The 19,682-nt window shown below is 42.0% G+C and overlaps 1 protein-coding gene across 1 annotated transcript in view; it reads right to left on the bottom strand.

Moving 5' to 3' along the window:
* LOC115612200 (translation initiation factor IF-2-like) overlaps positions 1–19,682 on the bottom strand; it is a 66,947-nt gene that overhangs the window by 46,906 nt on the left and 359 nt on the right. Inside the window, exon 2 of the mRNA XM_030496210.1 lies at positions 19,165–19,562. Within this exon, the coding sequence (XP_030352070.1) occupies positions 19,165–19,562 (398 nt within the window). The remainder of the gene's footprint in view (positions 1–19,164; positions 19,563–19,682) is intronic.

The following is a 19,682-nucleotide window of genomic DNA, read 5'->3' as shown; positions in this document are numbered from 1 at the left end:
TTAGTCAATATAAATCCCTACACCCCTGTCTTAAAAAAAGAAAAAAAAAAAAGTAGAGATACATAACACAAAAGTATAGAATTTCAATAAATATAAACATCTCTATCTCAAATGGAATAATGTAAGCATACGTATTCTACTACAAACCAAATTACTGACAGAAACTTACTACACTATTATTAAGCATCTATGCAGTTTCTGCTGTTGGGTATTGTCAAATCAAAATTATTAAGCTCCATTAGGTAACTTGTGCCTTTAAAAAAATTCATCTGAATGTCTTAGGTGAAGGCCCCTTCAATAAGGACTGACAGGGTTTTAGTTCTGCAGCATACCCATTCTGGCTTTTTTTCCATCTTGAATTTCCCATGGTGTCATCTTATCTAGTCGTTGCTTGGTAATGCTGGCTCCATAAGAAATCTTCCATAGAAAATGAGAGTACATACATTTGTGCCTACTGAAACTGCTCATAAATAATGGCATGTTGTGACACCAGTCAGTAAGAAAGCAAAGAGCAGTTCCAACTTTGTGAAAAGCAGACGGTTACAAAGGAAGAGAAATTTGATTCTTATTTTAATTTTGTATCAGAGGCTTCCTCAGATCTAGATTGTCTCAAGCCCTTGAAGGAATATTAAGGGGGAAGTCACAGCTTTCTGGTAACAGCCAGACAACAGTTAAACTTCTGTGGCTGGTTAGGTGCAGTGACAGCTCTTTTTTTATACCCGTAAGTTAAAGCTCCAAAAGTGCAAGCCCCTGAGCTCTCCCTCATGAAATTCATACCAGCCTGTAAGGGATCAACTGTGGCAAGGAAGCCAGTGTATGCATGTGAGTGCATGTGTGCACACACGTGTGTGTGCAAACAGGCAAGTCCAGGCACATGCATTACAGTCATATTTTGTTCTGACATTCCTATCAACTGAATGTCATTCCCAATTATTACTGTCATAACTGGATGTTTACTAATTTTATGTTCAATATTTTGATCATAAAACAGATCCCAGCCTTCATTTATTATAGGTATCATCACCTTCCTCATAAACCCAGCTGGGAATCTCTCACAGACCACCTTGGCTACGGATCCTTCTCAGATGCTTCTGGTTGATGAAACAATTAATTTTTTTAAGTCTCGTTGACATTGTGATCCCAAGAGCATAGTATGAGTTAAATATTTGCTTATTATAATTGCACATTTCACATGCTAGAAGCAATTTCTGTATTATATTACTGGTACAATATTCTGCACTGTGGAACTCTCTCTAATAAGGAATCAAATTCAATCAGACTTGAGAACTATTCATATGAATGACTACCATTACTTGATATCATCAGTAATGCAATAAACTGAGTGTTTGATAATAATGCTGTTATATTAGGGATGTGCATAACCTATTTGTTATCCATCATATGAATCACAGAAATGGTGTGATCGAAATTAATTATATTTTAGGGTATGTCTGAATTACAGCTAATCAAAAAAATTCAGTTTAAATGTGGATTTTAGAAAAAAAAAAAAGATGTGATGCTGTGATCTCATTTTCAAAATAGCGTTTCTTAATAAGCTATTCATGGCACCAAGAAAGTTTGTTCACTGCATAGATGTCTTGCATTGCAAGCTGCAGCAATGCTGGCTACAGAGTGTGACCTTTCAAAGAAATATTACACAATATGAAAAATATTACATTAGCTTTCAAAGTAGAAAACTTGAAAGAACTTATAAAAGCATTTCAAAGTCAAATATTTTATATGAAGTGTTATCCATGGGAGCTTTTTTCATAAATACATAAATGCAGCTTCTGGGGACTGCCCATAATTGCTTTATTATATATTCTTATTTATTCTTGGAAAACTGATTTCTGAATTTGAAAATAAATCAATTTGGGCTTTTTCGAGTAATAGGGATAGGCAGAAAATATGTTTGCATTTGATTACAGTAATTACTTATGTACCTGAGTACCTTTTAGTTCTTTATTAAGCTCACCGAGAGTGACTTTTTATCTTAAAGGAGAACTACACCCCAGCCAATGGGACAAATCCCACAGGATACAGATCTGATAGTGAGCTACATCCTTATCAGATACATATACATACAAGGGATGCAGTCTGAGGTACCACCAGGTGAGTCAGGGAGTGGAAGCACAGCTGATGCTCATCCTTGAAGGGAATGTGTAGCAAGATCATTGCAGACTTACAGAAAGGGAGGTAAAAAGAAACCAAAGGAGAAAGCAGAAATAGAGGTCAAGTCCTCTGGCCCCAAAGAAGGAGAAGGTATAGACTGGGCAGTACTGAAAGAGCATCTGAATAGAGGATGGGGGGACACCATACACAGAACAGGAGTTACTTTAAAGGAAATCCTCTCTTATTATTAAAAAAGGTTTCGTGTGTGCAGCTATACCAAACCTCCAAAGCAAAGTTACGTGAGCTGATGGATGGGGCATGGTGCCCTGGGCAGGAGGTCATTTCCAGCAGCAACTTCTGGCTGCTACCTGACCTGCCCACCACGCTTCACCACTCCGTCCTTGCCATGTCTGTCCTGCTCCCTACCCACACTGCAAACACTTGGAGAGTGCTTGGTGTCTGCAGCTCGCGAAGCTCACTTGGGGTGCTCAAATTCAACAGAAGGAATATTTAGCTAGTAATAAGAAGTGTTACGGTTGTATCAACCCTGCCACTACATGGCTCAAGAAACTATGAATAATATCAGTCATATATGGGCAGTATTTAGGGGTTTGTGAGTTAATCCTAGCATCTTTGAAATCTCCATCGGATTTAGCAAATGTTCTCTGACCTGTTTTGTGAAAGACTCTCAGAGTACTTAGCATTTTCTCCCATTATTCCTGCACATCAAACACATGTGGCTCCTTTTAAGCTGGTTTTTAGACAAAAATTATTTATCTTCCTCTTTATCAAGTTATCTTAGGCAAATTCAAAACCAGAAAAAAAAAATCAGTTTCTTGTTTTCATTGACATCTCACAGGAGTTTAAAATACAGTTAAATAGTTTTGTTGAATTGTGTCCTGTTGCATTTTGTAACAATTCTGCCCTCTTCCTTTTAAATCTTCGGTTTTGCTAATTACTTTCCAGGCTGGTGTGGATAATTCTAGTGCAGATGCCAGGATTCTCTGATCATATGCAATGTCAAGGTTTCCTATTAAATCTTCCTATTATCATACAATAGTGAGAATTCTGAGAATGTTTAGAGGAAATTTTAAAAGCTATTGAAAATGTAACTGTTGACAACCAGCACAATTCATTCTATATTTGCTTCCAGCTCTGTTTTATACATATATATGGACTTTCAAACTCATTTATTGGCTTTACTGACATGAATAACCAAAGGCATGATTTATAATGATTTGTTATCCAGTATTAGATTTTAAAAAATGTAATTAATTTTGCATTAGCCACAGTTAATGATGGGCTTGTTAACCATCTTGAGGTGAAGCCAAGAGCTATTAGCTATATTAAGGACCAGTTTCAAGAAAATTACACCTTTTATAATCCCCAAAATTAGATAGAATGTTTTTTCCCCTTTCATAAAACTGTTTTAAGGTATATTGATATGTTAAAATCTATAGACAAGACAGGCTTTGAGGAAAACTGATCATGTAATTAAAATTATTGACCAATGCTTGTACCAATTAAAATTATATCAAACTTCTTGAGGATAATTCTAAAGAAATAGCCTAGTGAAAATAATTCTAGTGAAATTAGTTACTAGTTATTGTACTTAAAAATCAACATATCAGTTTATCATATAGCAAAGGACTGAACTAGAGTGGGTGACTATTTGGAGGAACTTTGCTGCCACTAGACTTCTGCCAGTTGTCTCAACTGTCTGTCTTATTAAAAAAGAAATTAGAGTTTGCACTGAAAATTTAACTGAAAATAGAATTTAATTGAAAAAATCTGTTTGTCCTACTCTGAGGCCCCTGCTGAGTGGGGAAGCTGAGTATGACAGTGGTTGTTGTGCTATGATCTATGGTCATATGACTATGGTCATAGTCTTATAGTCTAAGACTTGGAGAACTTGCAAAAAGAATACGAAATATGTTTGGGTAATTAACATGCAAAAAGGGGAGCGAGAAATTGAAATTCTTTTTCTAGCAAACCTCCTTATGATTTTCAGAAACAGGGATTGCATTAAAAATAAAATAAAAATCTTAAAAATAAGTGTCTAAACATAGAGCTGCAAAATGGATAGACTTAAAACTTATTTTGAATAGGTGGGAGGAACAGGCCTATTGAAATCATGGAGAAACGCGACTGCTCTGTAACTCTAAACTCTGTGGGTTTGAACAGGAATTTAGAAGCCTGAATTTTAGCCTCAATTTTAGCAAATCTTGACCAGAATCTACATTCAAAAACAAGGTACTTAACTTATGTAAACAGCTATATGAAAATAAAAGTACTGTTTCATAAAAGATTTAAATTCAATTCCATTCCAAACTGCAATAAATTTTCAACATTTCTGCACAGCAAATATGTGAAAATGTGGGAAAGCCATTTTTCATGGCTTCAGATGTTTTCATTAGGTTTTCTTCCATTTTTAATGTCACCATAATATACATAGTACAACCCCAAAGTATTAGAAACACAAACTGAAAGTTGTTTCAAAATTTAAATATTAAAAAATAAAATTATTATTTTTATGTTATGAGACACTTTTACCCCTTTTTTCCTATATGAAATCTCAGTGAACTTGACATAGTGACAAGAGCTTCTGTATGCATTTCAGTAGAAATTCAGAGCAAAGCAAACCCCAACACAATGACCGATGCAAGAAGGGGAGAAGAGAGGAAAATCAGCCCCGAAGGACAAACTGCATCTCCTAACATTTTAAAAGAAGATGTTTGGCCTCCAACTAACAAACCTGGACGCAGATAACCTCATTACTGCAGCACAGCACTCCCTAAATAAAAAGCCATAGTTGCCCAGTGCTTGTTCTGTGGAAGTAGCATGGATTTATGGCTGTCTTTAACCATCTCTGGAATTTAACGGTGTGTCAGCAATTTCATGAACACAAATCCCACCTCCTGCTCCCCATTCACTAGGATTGCTATTGTAATGCCACTGTAAACTCAAACCCAACCATGTTGCAGCTGGACTTCCCCTCACACACGAGTGACTCCAGCTGTGCACATGTGTAGGTGGGATGCTGGATGTCCAGCTCCGCATGGAGCCAAGGTTCTCCCTGACCACTGCCAACACATCTGCGTAGGCAACACAATCAGCAGAAGACATCATCCAACCTAGAGAAATGCAAAAGTAAGTATCAGGAATCTTTAATCTGACCCAGAAAGGAATTGCGGACAATAAAGAAGATATGCAGGAATATCTGCATGCATGGTGACCTTCCCATTTATATGAAGTTCTCTGTAGGAAGATAACCTAAACAAGTGTTTACAGCTTAATGCAACACACGGCAGGTGTGTGCGCAGACAGCCTATCCCTGTCCAAGTTCATTCTTGAAAGGCAATATTTCATTGAGAGCAAGAACATACACTTTAAAAATATAGAGAAGTGTAAGACCCTCTAAATGTCTTGCCTGAGGCAATCTGTTTCCTTTCACAGTATTGCTCATGAAACAGGTCTACAAGGAATGTTCTTAGCACTTCCCATCAGCGCTGCAGCAATGAGGGTACAGTTCTCACCCCAGATCCATGCAGTGATCCAAGAAACGCTGGTGGCTGTTGCATCCCCATCACAGCTGTGTCTCTTGCACATCCCGGCCCCTCTGACCTACACATGGAACCATGTGGCCACGCACCCCAACCCTGCACAGAAGACTCCTGCCAACTGAACTGAGAGCTCTTTTCATCCTATGCTACCAAATCCCACCCCAGAACTAAGTTCAGGAGCCACACGTGTGTCCCTCCTGGGGTGAGACACAGGTTTGCAGAACCCTTCCTCCTGGAGCACTAGGCGCAGGGTCTCCTCCATGTCTGGGCATCCCTACACCTCACTGCCTCTAGGAGGCTGCCTGCAAGGACACGCTGCTCACCCATTTGGTGGAAAGTTTGCTGAACCAAATCTGTATATTCTAAAACAGGATGCTAAAATCAAACTACATACGAAGAAGGAGACGGGCCTATAGAAGTAAGCACAAAAATGTTTTTGTTTTCTTAATATAAACTCATTTAAGCCAATATCACTTAACTATGCTTACACTTGCTACTGAAATAACCTGCTAGGCACCTTCAAATTTTATGGAAATTATTAAAGGTATTTCCTCATCTTCACTTTGACTTTTTGACCTAATAAAATCAATATATATGTTTGGTCAATACAAATATTTAGTCAATCCAAATAATAATGCACAAAGCATATGAGTACAAAATATATAGTTTGCTCCTTGTAGCTCTTCAGTACATAGTTACTTTTACATAGGTGTGACTGTGCTTTTAAGGAGGATGTGTGGAAGGAGCAGAAGTTGAGGTGCAACGGTTGCCACAACCCTGGCCTGACTCACCATCTCTGTGCTTGACATTACAGCCTTAATAATGCTCCTTTAACCTGGGACTTTGGCAGGAATAGAGGTATTAATAAAACCGTCCAATATTAGAACAAAGTCTTGGTGATCTATCTTATGAAAATTATAGGCTTTTATTCCTCCCATTTGCAATAGTAGTTCTCTGTCAATCATTTGTTAACTAGTCTTTACTGGATACTATAGTGGAAAGAAAGAAATTACAGATTTCACAGCTAAGCAGAAATAGGGGGAAATACGTATAAATGAAGCCTCCTGGGTCTAAAGTGCGTTATCACAGACCTGGGAAGAGCAATTTAGGGTACATTGTCTGCAAGAGCAACAAATCTTCACCCTCTACATATCTTCTCAGGTCACTTTCTCCAAATTTCCCCTTATCACTGTGACCCACAGCTAATATGGTCCAGCAGGAGTTTCTTTCAGTGCAGACAAGGAAACTCCAACAACTCTGGAAAATCAAGGTTCTGGCTTCTTGAAACAGAAATTGCTAAAGTTCTGGTGAAAATAAATTCCAGCTGGTTCTCATGAAGTGATGCACCGTCCAAGAATGCTTGGGCATAAGCCATGCCTCTATGCCCATTCAGGGAACATAAGTATACTACACTAATGCTTAGGACTTACTAGAATGCACAGATGTCAGACAGGAACTAGTACAATATCCTGGGGGGGTAGAGTGGAATTGTTTTATGACCTATAAACAATACAAAGGAGCTAAGATGTAGAAGATGGAGTAGAAAATGTAAACTCCCAACTTAAGTGCTATACGTATATTCTGAACTAGAGGGTTAAATTTGCCATCCCTGACAACATTACAGCAAAGAGACTTGAAACATGCCCCTCAGTGATGGTACCATTCTGTTTGGCACCATCCCTCTCACATGAACCATTAGCTGTTCTGCCCAGAGCTCACCCTAAGGGGAGGGCCACAGTGTACCACATCCAGCACTTCCCAGAACATGTTAGGCAGTGAAGGATGGGAGGAAAAACCCTAGCAGCATCACTAACACTGATGTGGGAATTTGTCATGGTGACACTGATGATCCTGAGAGTCCTACATTGTAATGACTGGTTTACAATAAAAATTACTTGAAATGCTGGATCAGAAAAAGGATGGTTCAGTCCATCAAATCACTGTCAGCTGCAAATTAGATTGCCCATCCCTAGGCAATGGGGAACATAATTGGCTTTGCCCATCGCTGGTTTTATTTTTATCTGTTCGGTTAAACTCAGGCTCTTCCCTCACACTGGTACAAACAGAGAAAAATATGGCTTGGTGCAGAAAGGCTCTTTCACTCCTTACGCTTGCAACAAAAGGGGCAAGTGAGCCCTGAATTTCTAAAATTAGCCACATTTTTTGAGGGACTGCTTTCTGCCAAAGCAAGGTTACCTTCATGGAAGAAAGTAAGAACAAATCGTATTTTAACATACAGGCTTCTAGGAGCCTAAGACTGAAACAACCCTTAAACCACGAGTGGCCAGCACTCTGGTTTGGTCTCTAGGGTTACACAAGAGGAGCTGGGCGAGGCCGGAAACCTTCTCTTTTCTAATCCTGTGTTGCAGTAACTTTAAAACCTGCTATAATTTGCTGGAGACAGGATGGAAATACACACATCTAACGCCTTCCTTCCTAGGGACTGATCATCTTGACACTGTCAGTTGCAAGTAAAAGTTGTTGCACTGTGATGTCTTGGCATTTCTACAAAATGTGATAATGTAAGATGAGGTTATGAAGTTGTGTCGGACTGAAATAACTACCAATAAACTTCGCTGGGAGCCTATGAGAAACTCAAAAACATTATTACCCCCAAAGTGTCAGGATATGTTGCTTTTATTGCCAGGAACACCTGTGCTACAAACTTAAAGTGAAAGTAGTCTCCATCCCTGGCACAACATACAACTGTCAGACAGCCAAGACTCTCCCTCCAATTCTCCTTCATACCCGTATTCAGCTGTCTATAAGCTCCAAATACTCCTCTTTTCTTCCCTGCACTCAAGTTTTAAGACTATGCCCTTCCCTGGGTAGCAAAGCTTTCTTAACATGTTTTCCTGACATTGCAGGGTACAGTCAGACTCAGGAAAGGAGAAAATCCACTGAAAAAAATAAATATAGCTGACTAAGTTGGAGGGGGAAAAATGTCATCTTAGCCTGTCTGTCCTCTTAACCTGGAGAATTCACTGCTCTAACTTACTTGTCTCTCCCTTTTCCTCACTCTAATTTTAGGGCAATTTAAGCAGTCACCTGTGTACCTAGGAAAGCCGCAACTGTGCTAAAGGCTTGTCTAAGCCCTGCCCCTGCTCAGAGAAATAAGGGCATGCACCATGCCAAGGGAGAGGGTAACTAACCTTCATGTTGCACTCAGTACAAAAGAACTGTGTATGAATAACTAACTACTCACAGGATTATGTTCATCAGCAAAGGCCAATAATTCAGAGTAAGGATGAATTGGATACCTCTATAAGGTGCAAGTGGCTATAAAGAAATATAAATTATTTATCATCCACCTACTCCTATAGGTTTGTATTCCATTTGTACCCTTGCCTAGCTGCATATGTGCATGGATGGCAGAAATTATGCTGTGGCACTGTCTCAGCATTGCACAACCAGGAGCTGCTCTGACCTGAAGTGCGAAGCAAAGGATAACAAAAAAAGTTTGAAAAGACAAATGTAATAATGACCAAGACTTATTAAGAAATAATGAAATGTTGATGTTGTTGTTATTATTATTACTATTATGCTACAGTAGGTGAAAATCACAGAGAGAAAGAGGCTTGCTTTGAAGATACCTATTTGCCCCCTGTCTCATCCTGGGCTGGGCTGCAGCTCTGCTGCCAATCTGGTGCCCCAGTTTCTTGTCTTGGAAATAACAGAAGCAATTCTGGCATACCAAAAACCTCATATCTGACCTCAATAAATGACACATCCTGCACTGGGGTAGCACACGTCTGAAAGCTTTGTGGCTCAGGACCGCGCCGCCGTTGCAGATGGGCGAGTTTGTCATGATAAGGCTTTCACGTGACATCATTGTTTTTAGGTTGTCAGCAAAAGTCCAGCAGATTAGTGTCCCCTGAAATCTTGCTAAGCTGTTTGCCCTAAAATGTGCTTATGTGGATCATTCAGAAAACTGCATGAGACAAAACATTAATTATTACTATAAAACAGAATTTTTTTCTGTAATTCTGTTCAATATGCACTTCTACACTTGGGATGTGTTGTTGAGAACGTCACTCATTTTTTAAAAGTCTGTAAAGAAATTCAAAATGTGATCCTGCTCTTAACTGCAAAATGAAAATCAGAAGCAAAAGCCTTTTACCTTTCTCTTCAATTGAATCCAGCTGGCCTCCTTCTACCCTGCCTTGCAGTCACTTACAGATATGCAAATGGTTTGAAAAAAATGTTGCCGTTTTCATCTTCATTACACACCAGAAAATCGGTCAATGCATGTGTTTTCGTAAGGTTTCAGCAGTTTTGCCATTCTGCTGCTTTCATGTTTTAATCCAGTTTAACACTACAATATGTTTTAGTCCTATATTTAAAAAAAAAACCAAAGTCAGTCTCTACCTGGACAATACTGCTGATGTCCCTTTGACAACGTGATAACTTTAACATCTACAGGGTAATTTTTAGCAACACCTGTCAACACAAAGGGCAAAAGAAAGAGGCCTGTGATTGCAGGAAGAAGCAGTGGAAAGGGTCTGAAGCCAGGAGACATGAGGCTCTGCCACTCACAGCGGCTCCCGCTGCTCTGGGTAGATGAGATGCACCCATGGCATCTATCCCGTGTGCTCTCCACTTGCTTAGTTATCTTACGTCAGCAACAAAATCGTATTTTTCAAGATGCCACGGAGCAAGGAGGGCCAGGAATGGAGATGGTTTGCTACCCTGTGTATTGGGCACTTGCCTGCTTCCCTGTGTTGAATGTTGGTCCTTGTGTGCACTGCAGGTTAGGAGTAACACAGATGTGGCAGTGATGTAGTTTGGCAGCAAAACTGCTCTGGCAGAGAGCTACAAAGGGCCTTGTCTACCTTGTGTATTTAAGTTGGAAAATTGTAGTTTGAGGGACTCTTAATTACATTTATGTAAGGATGGCCCCAAAAGGCTTCAGTAGGAATGGATTGTTCCCATATGACAGCAACTTAAATGGCAAAATACAAGATTATATTTTAAACAGTGCAATTCAACGTTTAATAATACTATCTTTAAAAATTAGATAAGCAAGAAAACAAACAAAAAGATTTTGTGCCAAAAAGCACATAAAGTCACTGAGCCATTGGGCTCCCCTAAGCAGTTACTGAAACAAATGCCTGGTTTGACACGATGGGATACACCCTTGAAACCAGTTAAGTTATTGTTTGGGACCTTTTGTAGAAAGACACCAAATGTTGGATTTTCCTCTATGGCTTGTTTAGGAAAATAATGAAAACTGCCTGTTAAAATAAGTAAACTTTGGGAGAACTATACTAAGAATTTAGTTGAATTTATTTTGCACTGAGACCAAGTTGTAAGGATGAAGAGGAATAATCATATTGGTCATTGGTTGGAAGCTTTTCTGTGTATAGTTTTTTGTTCATATGTACCTTGCATGGAGGGAATCCTTGGACCTCCCATAGTGTAAATTATTATTATTAATAATCCTTATGTTAGACTATTTCCACATTCACAGTAACTTCTGTGGGAAAGTGCAGAACCTTGCTGGGTGGTGAAAACCGTTGCTGTAAACCTTCTTCCATTGATTTTTTTTATTTTTTTTTTCCTCCCTAAAAGAGTTAACATGGTAAAACATAATTAGCCTCAAATTTTCCTGGGTCCATGGTATATTTAGCTTGATATATTAACATCACCTTGGCTGCAGCCTTTGCAATGACAACATATCACTCAGGTCTTTCACTTTATTTGTTGATATCTCTCAGCAAGGAAGGAAAGACAAATCAGACAGCATCAGCTTGAAAATACGTACAGAATATAACAGCTTGATTGCTGTTGGCCACACAGAGGACAGGTGTGACACATATTTATGGGCTTGATTTTAAACCAATATCCGTTCATTTCATTTATGAGTCCATTACATGTTTTATTTTGACAGTTCCACAGTGGTGTTCCTGCAGTCTTCTGGCCATAAACTGTTCACAGTGGGATGTGTAACTTATTATTTGGTGTGTAGGCACTGTGCATCCCACAAGCTGATGAACTATGTACAATTTATTCATTGGATTTTAAGCCTAGTTAACAGCTAAAAGGAAGCTTTCCTTGCACACTTTGAAACTGCTGACATTTAATACGATGAAAGTGGTTGGGAAATGCTGAGTATTGTTATGGATATTACATTTTAACATGGTACTGTCCTTCTTACACTAATACCTAAGATTTTTATCTATATTCAGCAATCCCAATTCTCAAAGCTTTTTGTAAATCTGTTTATATTGAGATTTTTCCAGTTTCTGGAAGGTAACTACCTGAGAAGCTGATATTCCTAGCTGGCAAGCCAACTGAAGATAGATGGATGACACAGAAAGCTAGAAAACGAATAAAAAATAAAACCCCTAAGCACAAAAACCTTGGAAAATTAAAGATACATAAAATCATCCAAGGATGTAGGTTTGCATGCATGTGTGTGTCTGTATAAGTACTATATATATATACACACTTTCAAGATTATGATTTTAGCCAATTGCATGAGTTCAGAATTTGGATATACCATGCTTAGTGTATGCCCTACCCATGAATATACTGTTGACCTAGAAACCTTCAATTCTTTCATGTTCATTTATTTATGTTATTGTTTCTGTTGGAATCTTGTTCCAAATCTGGTTTTTATTAAATTCTCCTACTGTGTTTAATAAGGATATATATATTTTAAGGGGCATAGTATACGATCACAAACAATTTGTCCCTCAACACAACCAACCACAGAAATGTAGGTCTTGGAGGACACACAGGGGATCACCTAATCCATCTCCAGGCCACAGGAATTGCTCCCTGACATTCCTGACACAGACCCTGACCTGCCTTTTTGCAGGCCTCTTGTACTAGAGGCTCTGCAACCTCCTCAGCCAGTCTTTGCCACCCTCACTGTCAGAAACATCATCCTAGTATTTGATATAAATCTTTCTAGCTACAAATTAAGACCAATTTCCTGTTCTCTATCTGATGCTATTCTTAGAGAACAAAGTATTCCCTTTATTTTCTAGCATATTTTTGTATAATTCAAAAGTATTACCACATTCCTCCTACTCTTCCGTTTAGAAGAGTCCTAATTTACTCTTTCCTCACAGGTCTTATTTTCTAGACCTCTGATCCTCTACATGTAATGACTGTCTGGATGCAGTTATCAATAATGGTAGTTCCCACTCTTCCTCCTAATATATTCCTATATTATATATATATTATTATTACATATATTATTATATATATTATATATATTATTATATCCTTATATATTCCTATAAAAGAATATATATACATTTTTATCATATATATGCAATTTATATAAAATGAAAAAAAAAAACAAAACCCCACAACAGAAAAAACCTATCTCAGTATTTGAAATATGAAAAGCAGTTCTTTTCCTCAGCTTTTCCCTCCTGTACAAAATTATACTAGATAAGGAAACAGGGAACTGCTGCATGTAAGGGATAGCCACACTATTCAGCTTTGATGCTGATTTTCATTGCGTAAGTCAGGACAGCTGCCGTTTTCCCTGGCTGGTGGGAAAGACAGAGGGCAACGCTCCTCTGGAGGTCAGTTTGGAGCTGAAGGCCGAGGAAGACACGCTCAGGTACTTTAGCTGATTCTGTCTCTTGCCATTTAATAATTCTAGCATAATAAAACAAATATATTAAATGCATGCTAATGTGTTAATGTATCATGCATTAGAAACCCAAGTATTACAGTATTACATGTTAGAAAAGATCCATGAGTTTAAGATCCAGTTCTCTTTTGCCATTTTTACAGACATACATTAGCCCATAACTTCCATTAGAGGTAACTGAAATTGGAGTGAGTCAGCTCATCTTGAACATCATAGGTGAGCCCATTTAGGATGAAAGATCACCTCGTATTCATAACTGGGGGCTACCATAAGACTTGTGACATCAGCAACAAAAGGAAAGGAGAGCAAGACTTGCAAGAGCAGAGAAGACATCATTCTTGTCAGCTCTTCCATAACTGTTTAACTACTTTTTTGAAGAGATTAAAATTACTATCCATCTTGTTGCTCCTGAGTTGAATGGTAAGGTCTACCTCTATGTCTTAACTGTCCTCAAAGAGGAACTGCAGGGAGCAGTGCTGTCAGGGAGCTTAGGAAAGGGAGGAGAGGGGGAAAAGGAGAAGTACTTAACAGTAAATGTAAAATTCTGGCATGACTGGACTGAACGGAAGTGCCACCATTGACATCACTAAAAGTAGGACCAAGATTGACCTAAAAAGCAATTTAGAATATGAGCTTTTATTTCCAAATGAGCAGTAAGTGCCTCCCTTCACACAGAATTCAGTGCAGTAATAGTGCCTTCTATTACAATTTAAATTGATTGGCTTTATGGCCCAGTACAGGGGAATTGCCCTAGCATGATCTCGTCGGGCTCATGTTTCTAATTCTGGCAACTCTAAATCCAGATGCCCTGAAAATCCATGCTGTTGCTTACAGCGCATGCTGCAGGGTAATCTCCATTTTCATGTGCCCAGACAAAATAAAGGAATCGGGATGTACATCAGATTAGCCCACAAGTTGAAAAGAAAACCATTCTAAGCAGACTGGAAATTGCAAAAGAAAATGTTTACATGCAGAGTGGATACATGCAAAAACAAACCACAATGATTATTCCCCAACAAGTGTTTCAGCTAACAGAATTCAAACACTATTTTTGTATTATCTAAGATTTTTCTTATGGGAGGAATAAAGCTGTTATCAGTGGAAGGTCTGTGCCCTGCCACCGGGGTCTTTGGGGAATGAATGGAGAGATTTAGAAAAAACAGTTCTAAGTTCATGTTCTTCCTTTGCATGGCCCATGTTCAGCCTCATTTAGGAGATCAGAACTTGTACTTTTGCCACCAGGTAAAAATAAATCTCTCCACTGGAAAAAAAAAAAAAAAAGGTGCTTAAAAAAGAGGCAGTATATTGTCATGAAGGAGGATTTGGCTGTGTGGCTGCAGGATTGCCTATGTGAAGTATGGGAAGAACTGAAGAAGCCCCTCTGCGCACTGGAGCTGAGCTTGTAACTCCAAGGTTCAGGTGGGAAGAGATCACCCTAAGAGAAATATTCTACCTTTGATCCATGTATGAGATTCTGGCTGCTGTCAAAGGAAGTTGTGCATGCCTAACTATGGCTGTACATCATTCTAATAAAGGCCAAAGAGAAGCTCATATATAAGTGGCGTGTGAACTTTTTTGACACTGGCTGTAATAAATATCAGCAGATTTAGAAAGAGCGTGCAGGCTTACGTGCCTGAGGTGGGAAAAAAGCTATAGCTGTGCCTGATTTACTAGAAGGAAATGTTTAAGGCCATTAAATCATTAGATAAAAGACTGATCTTGAAATGTCAGGAATCAGTGAGGATAACAGAACTGACAATTTTGTCCATTAAAAACTCCCTTCTATTGCGCCTGCTTTTTTCTTATATTTTTAATAACAATCCATTAAAAATACTGCACCCACGATTTGCTGGTATTTGCTGCTCTATTTTAATACTATCCATTAGTTCTTTCTTCCCTTCTTTTTAATATTCACACATATAGTCAAATGCTGGGCAAAAATTTCTCTGCTGAAAAGAATCCCACGAGTAAAAACCAATTACATATAGCTTGTTACTGAGGCCACGGCTAAGGTTTCTGTACAGCTTCGGTGTCCTATTGAGTTTAAAGTAGTGGAGAACTTTTACATTAGAAGTAGTCCTTGAATTATAATTTAGTGCATTATTATTTCTTAATTTCATCTGAAAATGATGCATCAGTTATAGTGAGTATAACTGCCTTGGGAAAAATTAACAGCTATTCCATAACTGATAATGAGGTGACTAAGAGTAAAAATTGTGTCCATGAGTATCAGTTTGATGTAAGAACCTCTCCAGCCCAAAGGATTCCAGCTGGAAAAGCCCAGTTTAAAATTCTTACATTTCATCCATTTCATGTGTATTCACCAATGCTTATGCATTTCAAATAATCTGAGCCTGTACTTATACGTGGCGTGTCAAATACCAGGACTGTATGGAGAAAAGGATACCAGCCTTCAGCTAAGCAACCAGTAACAGGCTGAAGGTACTTTAGGGCATCCCGCATCTCCCCTTGACCTTGAAAGAAGGAATGAGCCTTGGCCTGAGTTCTCACAGTCCAAATGTGATCCTCCAGCAGTCAATGAAACCTTTGCACTGACTCGAGGTGGACACGACAGACCTCTGCATCAAATTTGTATCTCCCTGAAATGAGTCACAACAGTTGATACAATAGCAACAGCGGTCATGGTCCTTAAAAGAGTACTGGAACAACATGACATGAATTTTAACAGAACTCTTCTCTTAACAAGAAGGACTGTAGGTAAATTCCACCTGACAATTTTGGTTTTCTTTCTGTCTGCCTGATAAATGAACTAAGTAACAGAGAGGGGAAATGAAAAGTTAAGCTTCATAAACTGCTTCACTGACTGCTATGAGGAGAAGATTCTCTGATTTTCCCCTATCAACATTTTCAAAATCACTAAAATTTCTCAATTTCAACAATTTCTAATATACAAAACCAGTAATATTTGAAAGGTTCTTAGAGGAAAAAAAAAAAAGAAAGAAAAAAAGAAAAATACATAAAAGAAAAGGGGAGGGACAATCTCAATTTTAAATATATTTATCTGAACACACCAGACAAATAGAAGTCTCATGGGGGACACAAGAGGGAACACCAGGAGAGGGAAGGAATTTTAAGCCCTTGCCTTGCAAGGCTCAGCTCTGAGCCCAGCCCAGGCAGACTAACAGCGTTACAGATTTCTCTGTCTTGCAGCCTTTGCAGCTGTTCCTGCCCAGGACCACTCTTTGCATTCTGGAGAGTTAGAGCACTGTATTTTCAACAGCCCAGTGCTCTGGCCTTTCCTCTTCATTCAACGATTTCCACGTTTCATCAGTGAGGCCCCTGAAGGCAGGCTGCCCCCCGGGAAGCCCTCTTCTAGCTGCAGGCCTTGCCCTGCACCCAGTTAGGGGCACACAAGCATCTATCCCCAGAGCACCAGCCTGGCAGCATTCCCAATCAAATCCACGTGGGTTTTGAATCACAGATTAATTAGCATCACAGCACACTCGGGCCTCTCCACTCCCCCTCCCACACTTGGGTTCCCGCAAGCTCACTTGCCCCTATGAACAGGCAGCTCAAGGGGATCCCCCCTCACTTCTGGCATGCAGTGAGCTGGATGTGAGTGCAGACCACAGCAGGAGCTGGCTTTAAGGGGCTTTTAGGTAGAAATGCAGCTAGAGCACAGGCACTGACTGTATCCAAAACATTCTAGCCCTCAGCTCCAGAACCTCTAAACTACTCCTTAGTTTTAACAAAAGAGCCGGGAAGCAGCTCCCATCTATAATAATTACAAGAGAGTTTCTCTTGCCCTTGCACTATTTATTGCTTTTCCCCTACCATAGATTGCTTGAGACAGAAGAGACTATTAAAGATCAGAATATTTCTTTCTGGACAGGCAGGGTGAGCTTTGGAAGAAAACTTCCTCTTTCTCTCAATCATTGACATTCTGTTGGGAAGGGACGGGGCTGGTTTACACTGCAGACTAAATGAAGAACTAAATGACTGCGTTGCAACAACTGCAGTGGGGGAAATGGTTGCCTCCAGTGGAAATATAATGCTGCAATGGTACTTTCAGAAAGGTACAACAATTGTTCAAGTATCGTTTTGTAGTTTGTCCCAAAAGTTATCCGCGGCTTCTTTCTCCCTTATTTTCATGAGGCTGTCAGAGGTAAAAGGTACATTTCAGTAATTACAGCTGAGGCTGGAAAGTGGCAGCCAGAAGGGCACCTGCCAGCCTCCCACCCAAATGACATGTATCTTCCCTGACTCTGCAGCTCCAGGGCAGGGGCTTTCAAGGAAATAGCTCACTTGTCGATAATAATAATAATTATTAATAACCAAGTGATGTCCTAATCTTGGTTACATCAGTCCAGCATACCCTTAGCTGGAGCTCCTGCCAATCACTCTCACACTCTCAGCAGTTTGTGTCGACAAAAGGACGAAAGGCAGGGAGGCTGTGAGCCACTTGGGCTAGGGGAGAAGAGGGGGAATGGCCCACCGTGATTTCTGTCTCCTGGCTGGTAGGACAAGGGGACACAGGCCTGTCATCCCGGCCAAACTGGGGAGAGCCTCCTTTCTGGTGAGCTGCTGTCTCCTCCTCATCCCGCTGCCAAACTGCCGTACGCATAAGGGATGCCAGCAAGAGTTGGGAGGCGACGTCAGTCCTCCTCCCGCGAGGGCATCCCTCGGGGCTGCCCTGCGTGGTGGGGAGACGACCGGGCCGGGAGCGGGGGGTCCCCAGGGGACCAGGAGCCCTGCAGCGCTGGCTGCTTTGCGTTCCAGGGTCACACACACACCCCTCAGATGCCCTCCCTCGTCCCTGCTCTAGCCCATCGGCAAAACTTGAAGACAGGAGCCTAGGAGAAGAGGACGGGAGTTTTATTCGGGGGCATTTCGGAAAGTTGCCGGCCGGGGGAAGCAGCAGCGCAAGGTCAGGGCAGGACGCGGCTGCGGCCCCCCCGCCTGCTCGGCCCAGCAGCGGAGATGCGGGGTGTGTGCCATCTAAACCCCTCTACCCGGAAACATAGCGCGGAGGTCGTTTCTCCTAGGTGCTGCTAAAGCTGCCATGCGAGCTTGTTATAAGAACAAGCTGTTGTGGTTTCCCCTTTTCCCCTTCCCCCCCTTTTTTAAAAGGGGTGTCAGGTGCACGTTGCCTGCTGGTACCCCATGTTGCTCCCGCGTCAGAAAATGAATGATGCAGCAATTTAATTAGGAGGGAGCGGTGAGTCCATATTGCACCGGTTAAAGAGAGCTTCGGAAGCTGGGAAAGATTATGCATGTCCGCGTGCGCGGAGGCAGCGCCCCTGCCCGCGGAGAGCGCCGTCGGGGCGGCCTGAGGCCGCGGGTTCCCCCAGGCTCTCCCCCCGCACCTGCAGCTTTGCCCGTCAACTTTTGGCTGCCGATCCGCGATTCCAGTTAAGTCTCCTCCCGGCCGAGCCATCCCCTGGTCAGCAGAGGGAGGAGAGCGGCGCGGAGCCGGGCGGTGGGTGCCGCCGGCTGCCTCTGGGGGTTACACGGATCCCGCAACCTCCCCGCACCGCTGAGCGCGGCGATACGCGCATCCGTCTGCCCGGGGATGGGTGTGCAGGGGTGTGCGTGCCTGAGGATGCGCGCACGGGTGCGCACGGTGCACGGACGTCTGCGGACGGCGGAGATGCAGGAGTCATCGCGAGGGCACCTCCCTGCCCTGCCCGCAGACCTCCTCTCCCGTCGGGGGTGCGACCCGGGGGGAGGGAGGGCAGAGGCCGCAGTCCCCCTACCACCCTCACCAGGACACCCCGCTGGCGCATCTCACCCGCCAACTTTCAGCCACGTGCGAACCCGCGCAACCCTCCTCTGCGCCCGCTGCGCCCCCCTCCGCGGATCCACCGCCCCCAGCTGGCCGTTTCTACCCGTCTCCCCGCGCAGCTCCGTTACCTGTCTCCGGCTCCCGGGGCAGGCAGATACCGGTCGGCGGCGCTGCCCTCCGCGGGCGCGGCCCTTCGCCTCCGCGCACGCTCCGCGGTGGAAGGATGCGAACGGTGCCGGGTCTGTTCCCCCGAGGATTTTAGCTTCGCCTGCGTGGCGGGCGGGAGACTGCTGGCTCCTGGAGAGGCTGCGAGGCTGGAGCCGCGGCTCGGCACCGGCACGGGAAGGAAGGAGAGGGACGGGGGGAGGAGGCGCCGGTGAGCAGCGGGGGGAGCCGGGCGGCCTGGCCTGGACCCCGCGGCCCCTCGCCGGAACCCACCGGGCCGCCCTCCTCCCCTGCAGCTCAGCTGGCGCTTGCAGTTACAGCATCTTTGATTTCCTTCAAGAGTTCGGCTTCCCCCCCCCCCCTTTTTATTTTAAGGGGGGAGTGTGTAAATTGTGACCCATCCCGGCGGCTTTTTCCTTTCTGATTCTTCTTGTATTTTTTCCTTCCCCATCTGCTCGTTTCCCACTTCCCCTCCCCTCCG

This window comes from Strigops habroptila, chromosome 8 (assembly GCF_004027225.2).
Source record: "Strigops habroptila isolate Jane chromosome 8, bStrHab1.2.pri, whole genome shotgun sequence".
NCBI classification, from domain to species: Eukaryota; Metazoa; Chordata; class Aves; order Psittaciformes; family Psittacidae; genus Strigops; species Strigops habroptila.
Note: the sequence above shows the minus strand (reverse complement) of the source record. Positions and strands in the feature narration are given on the sequence as shown.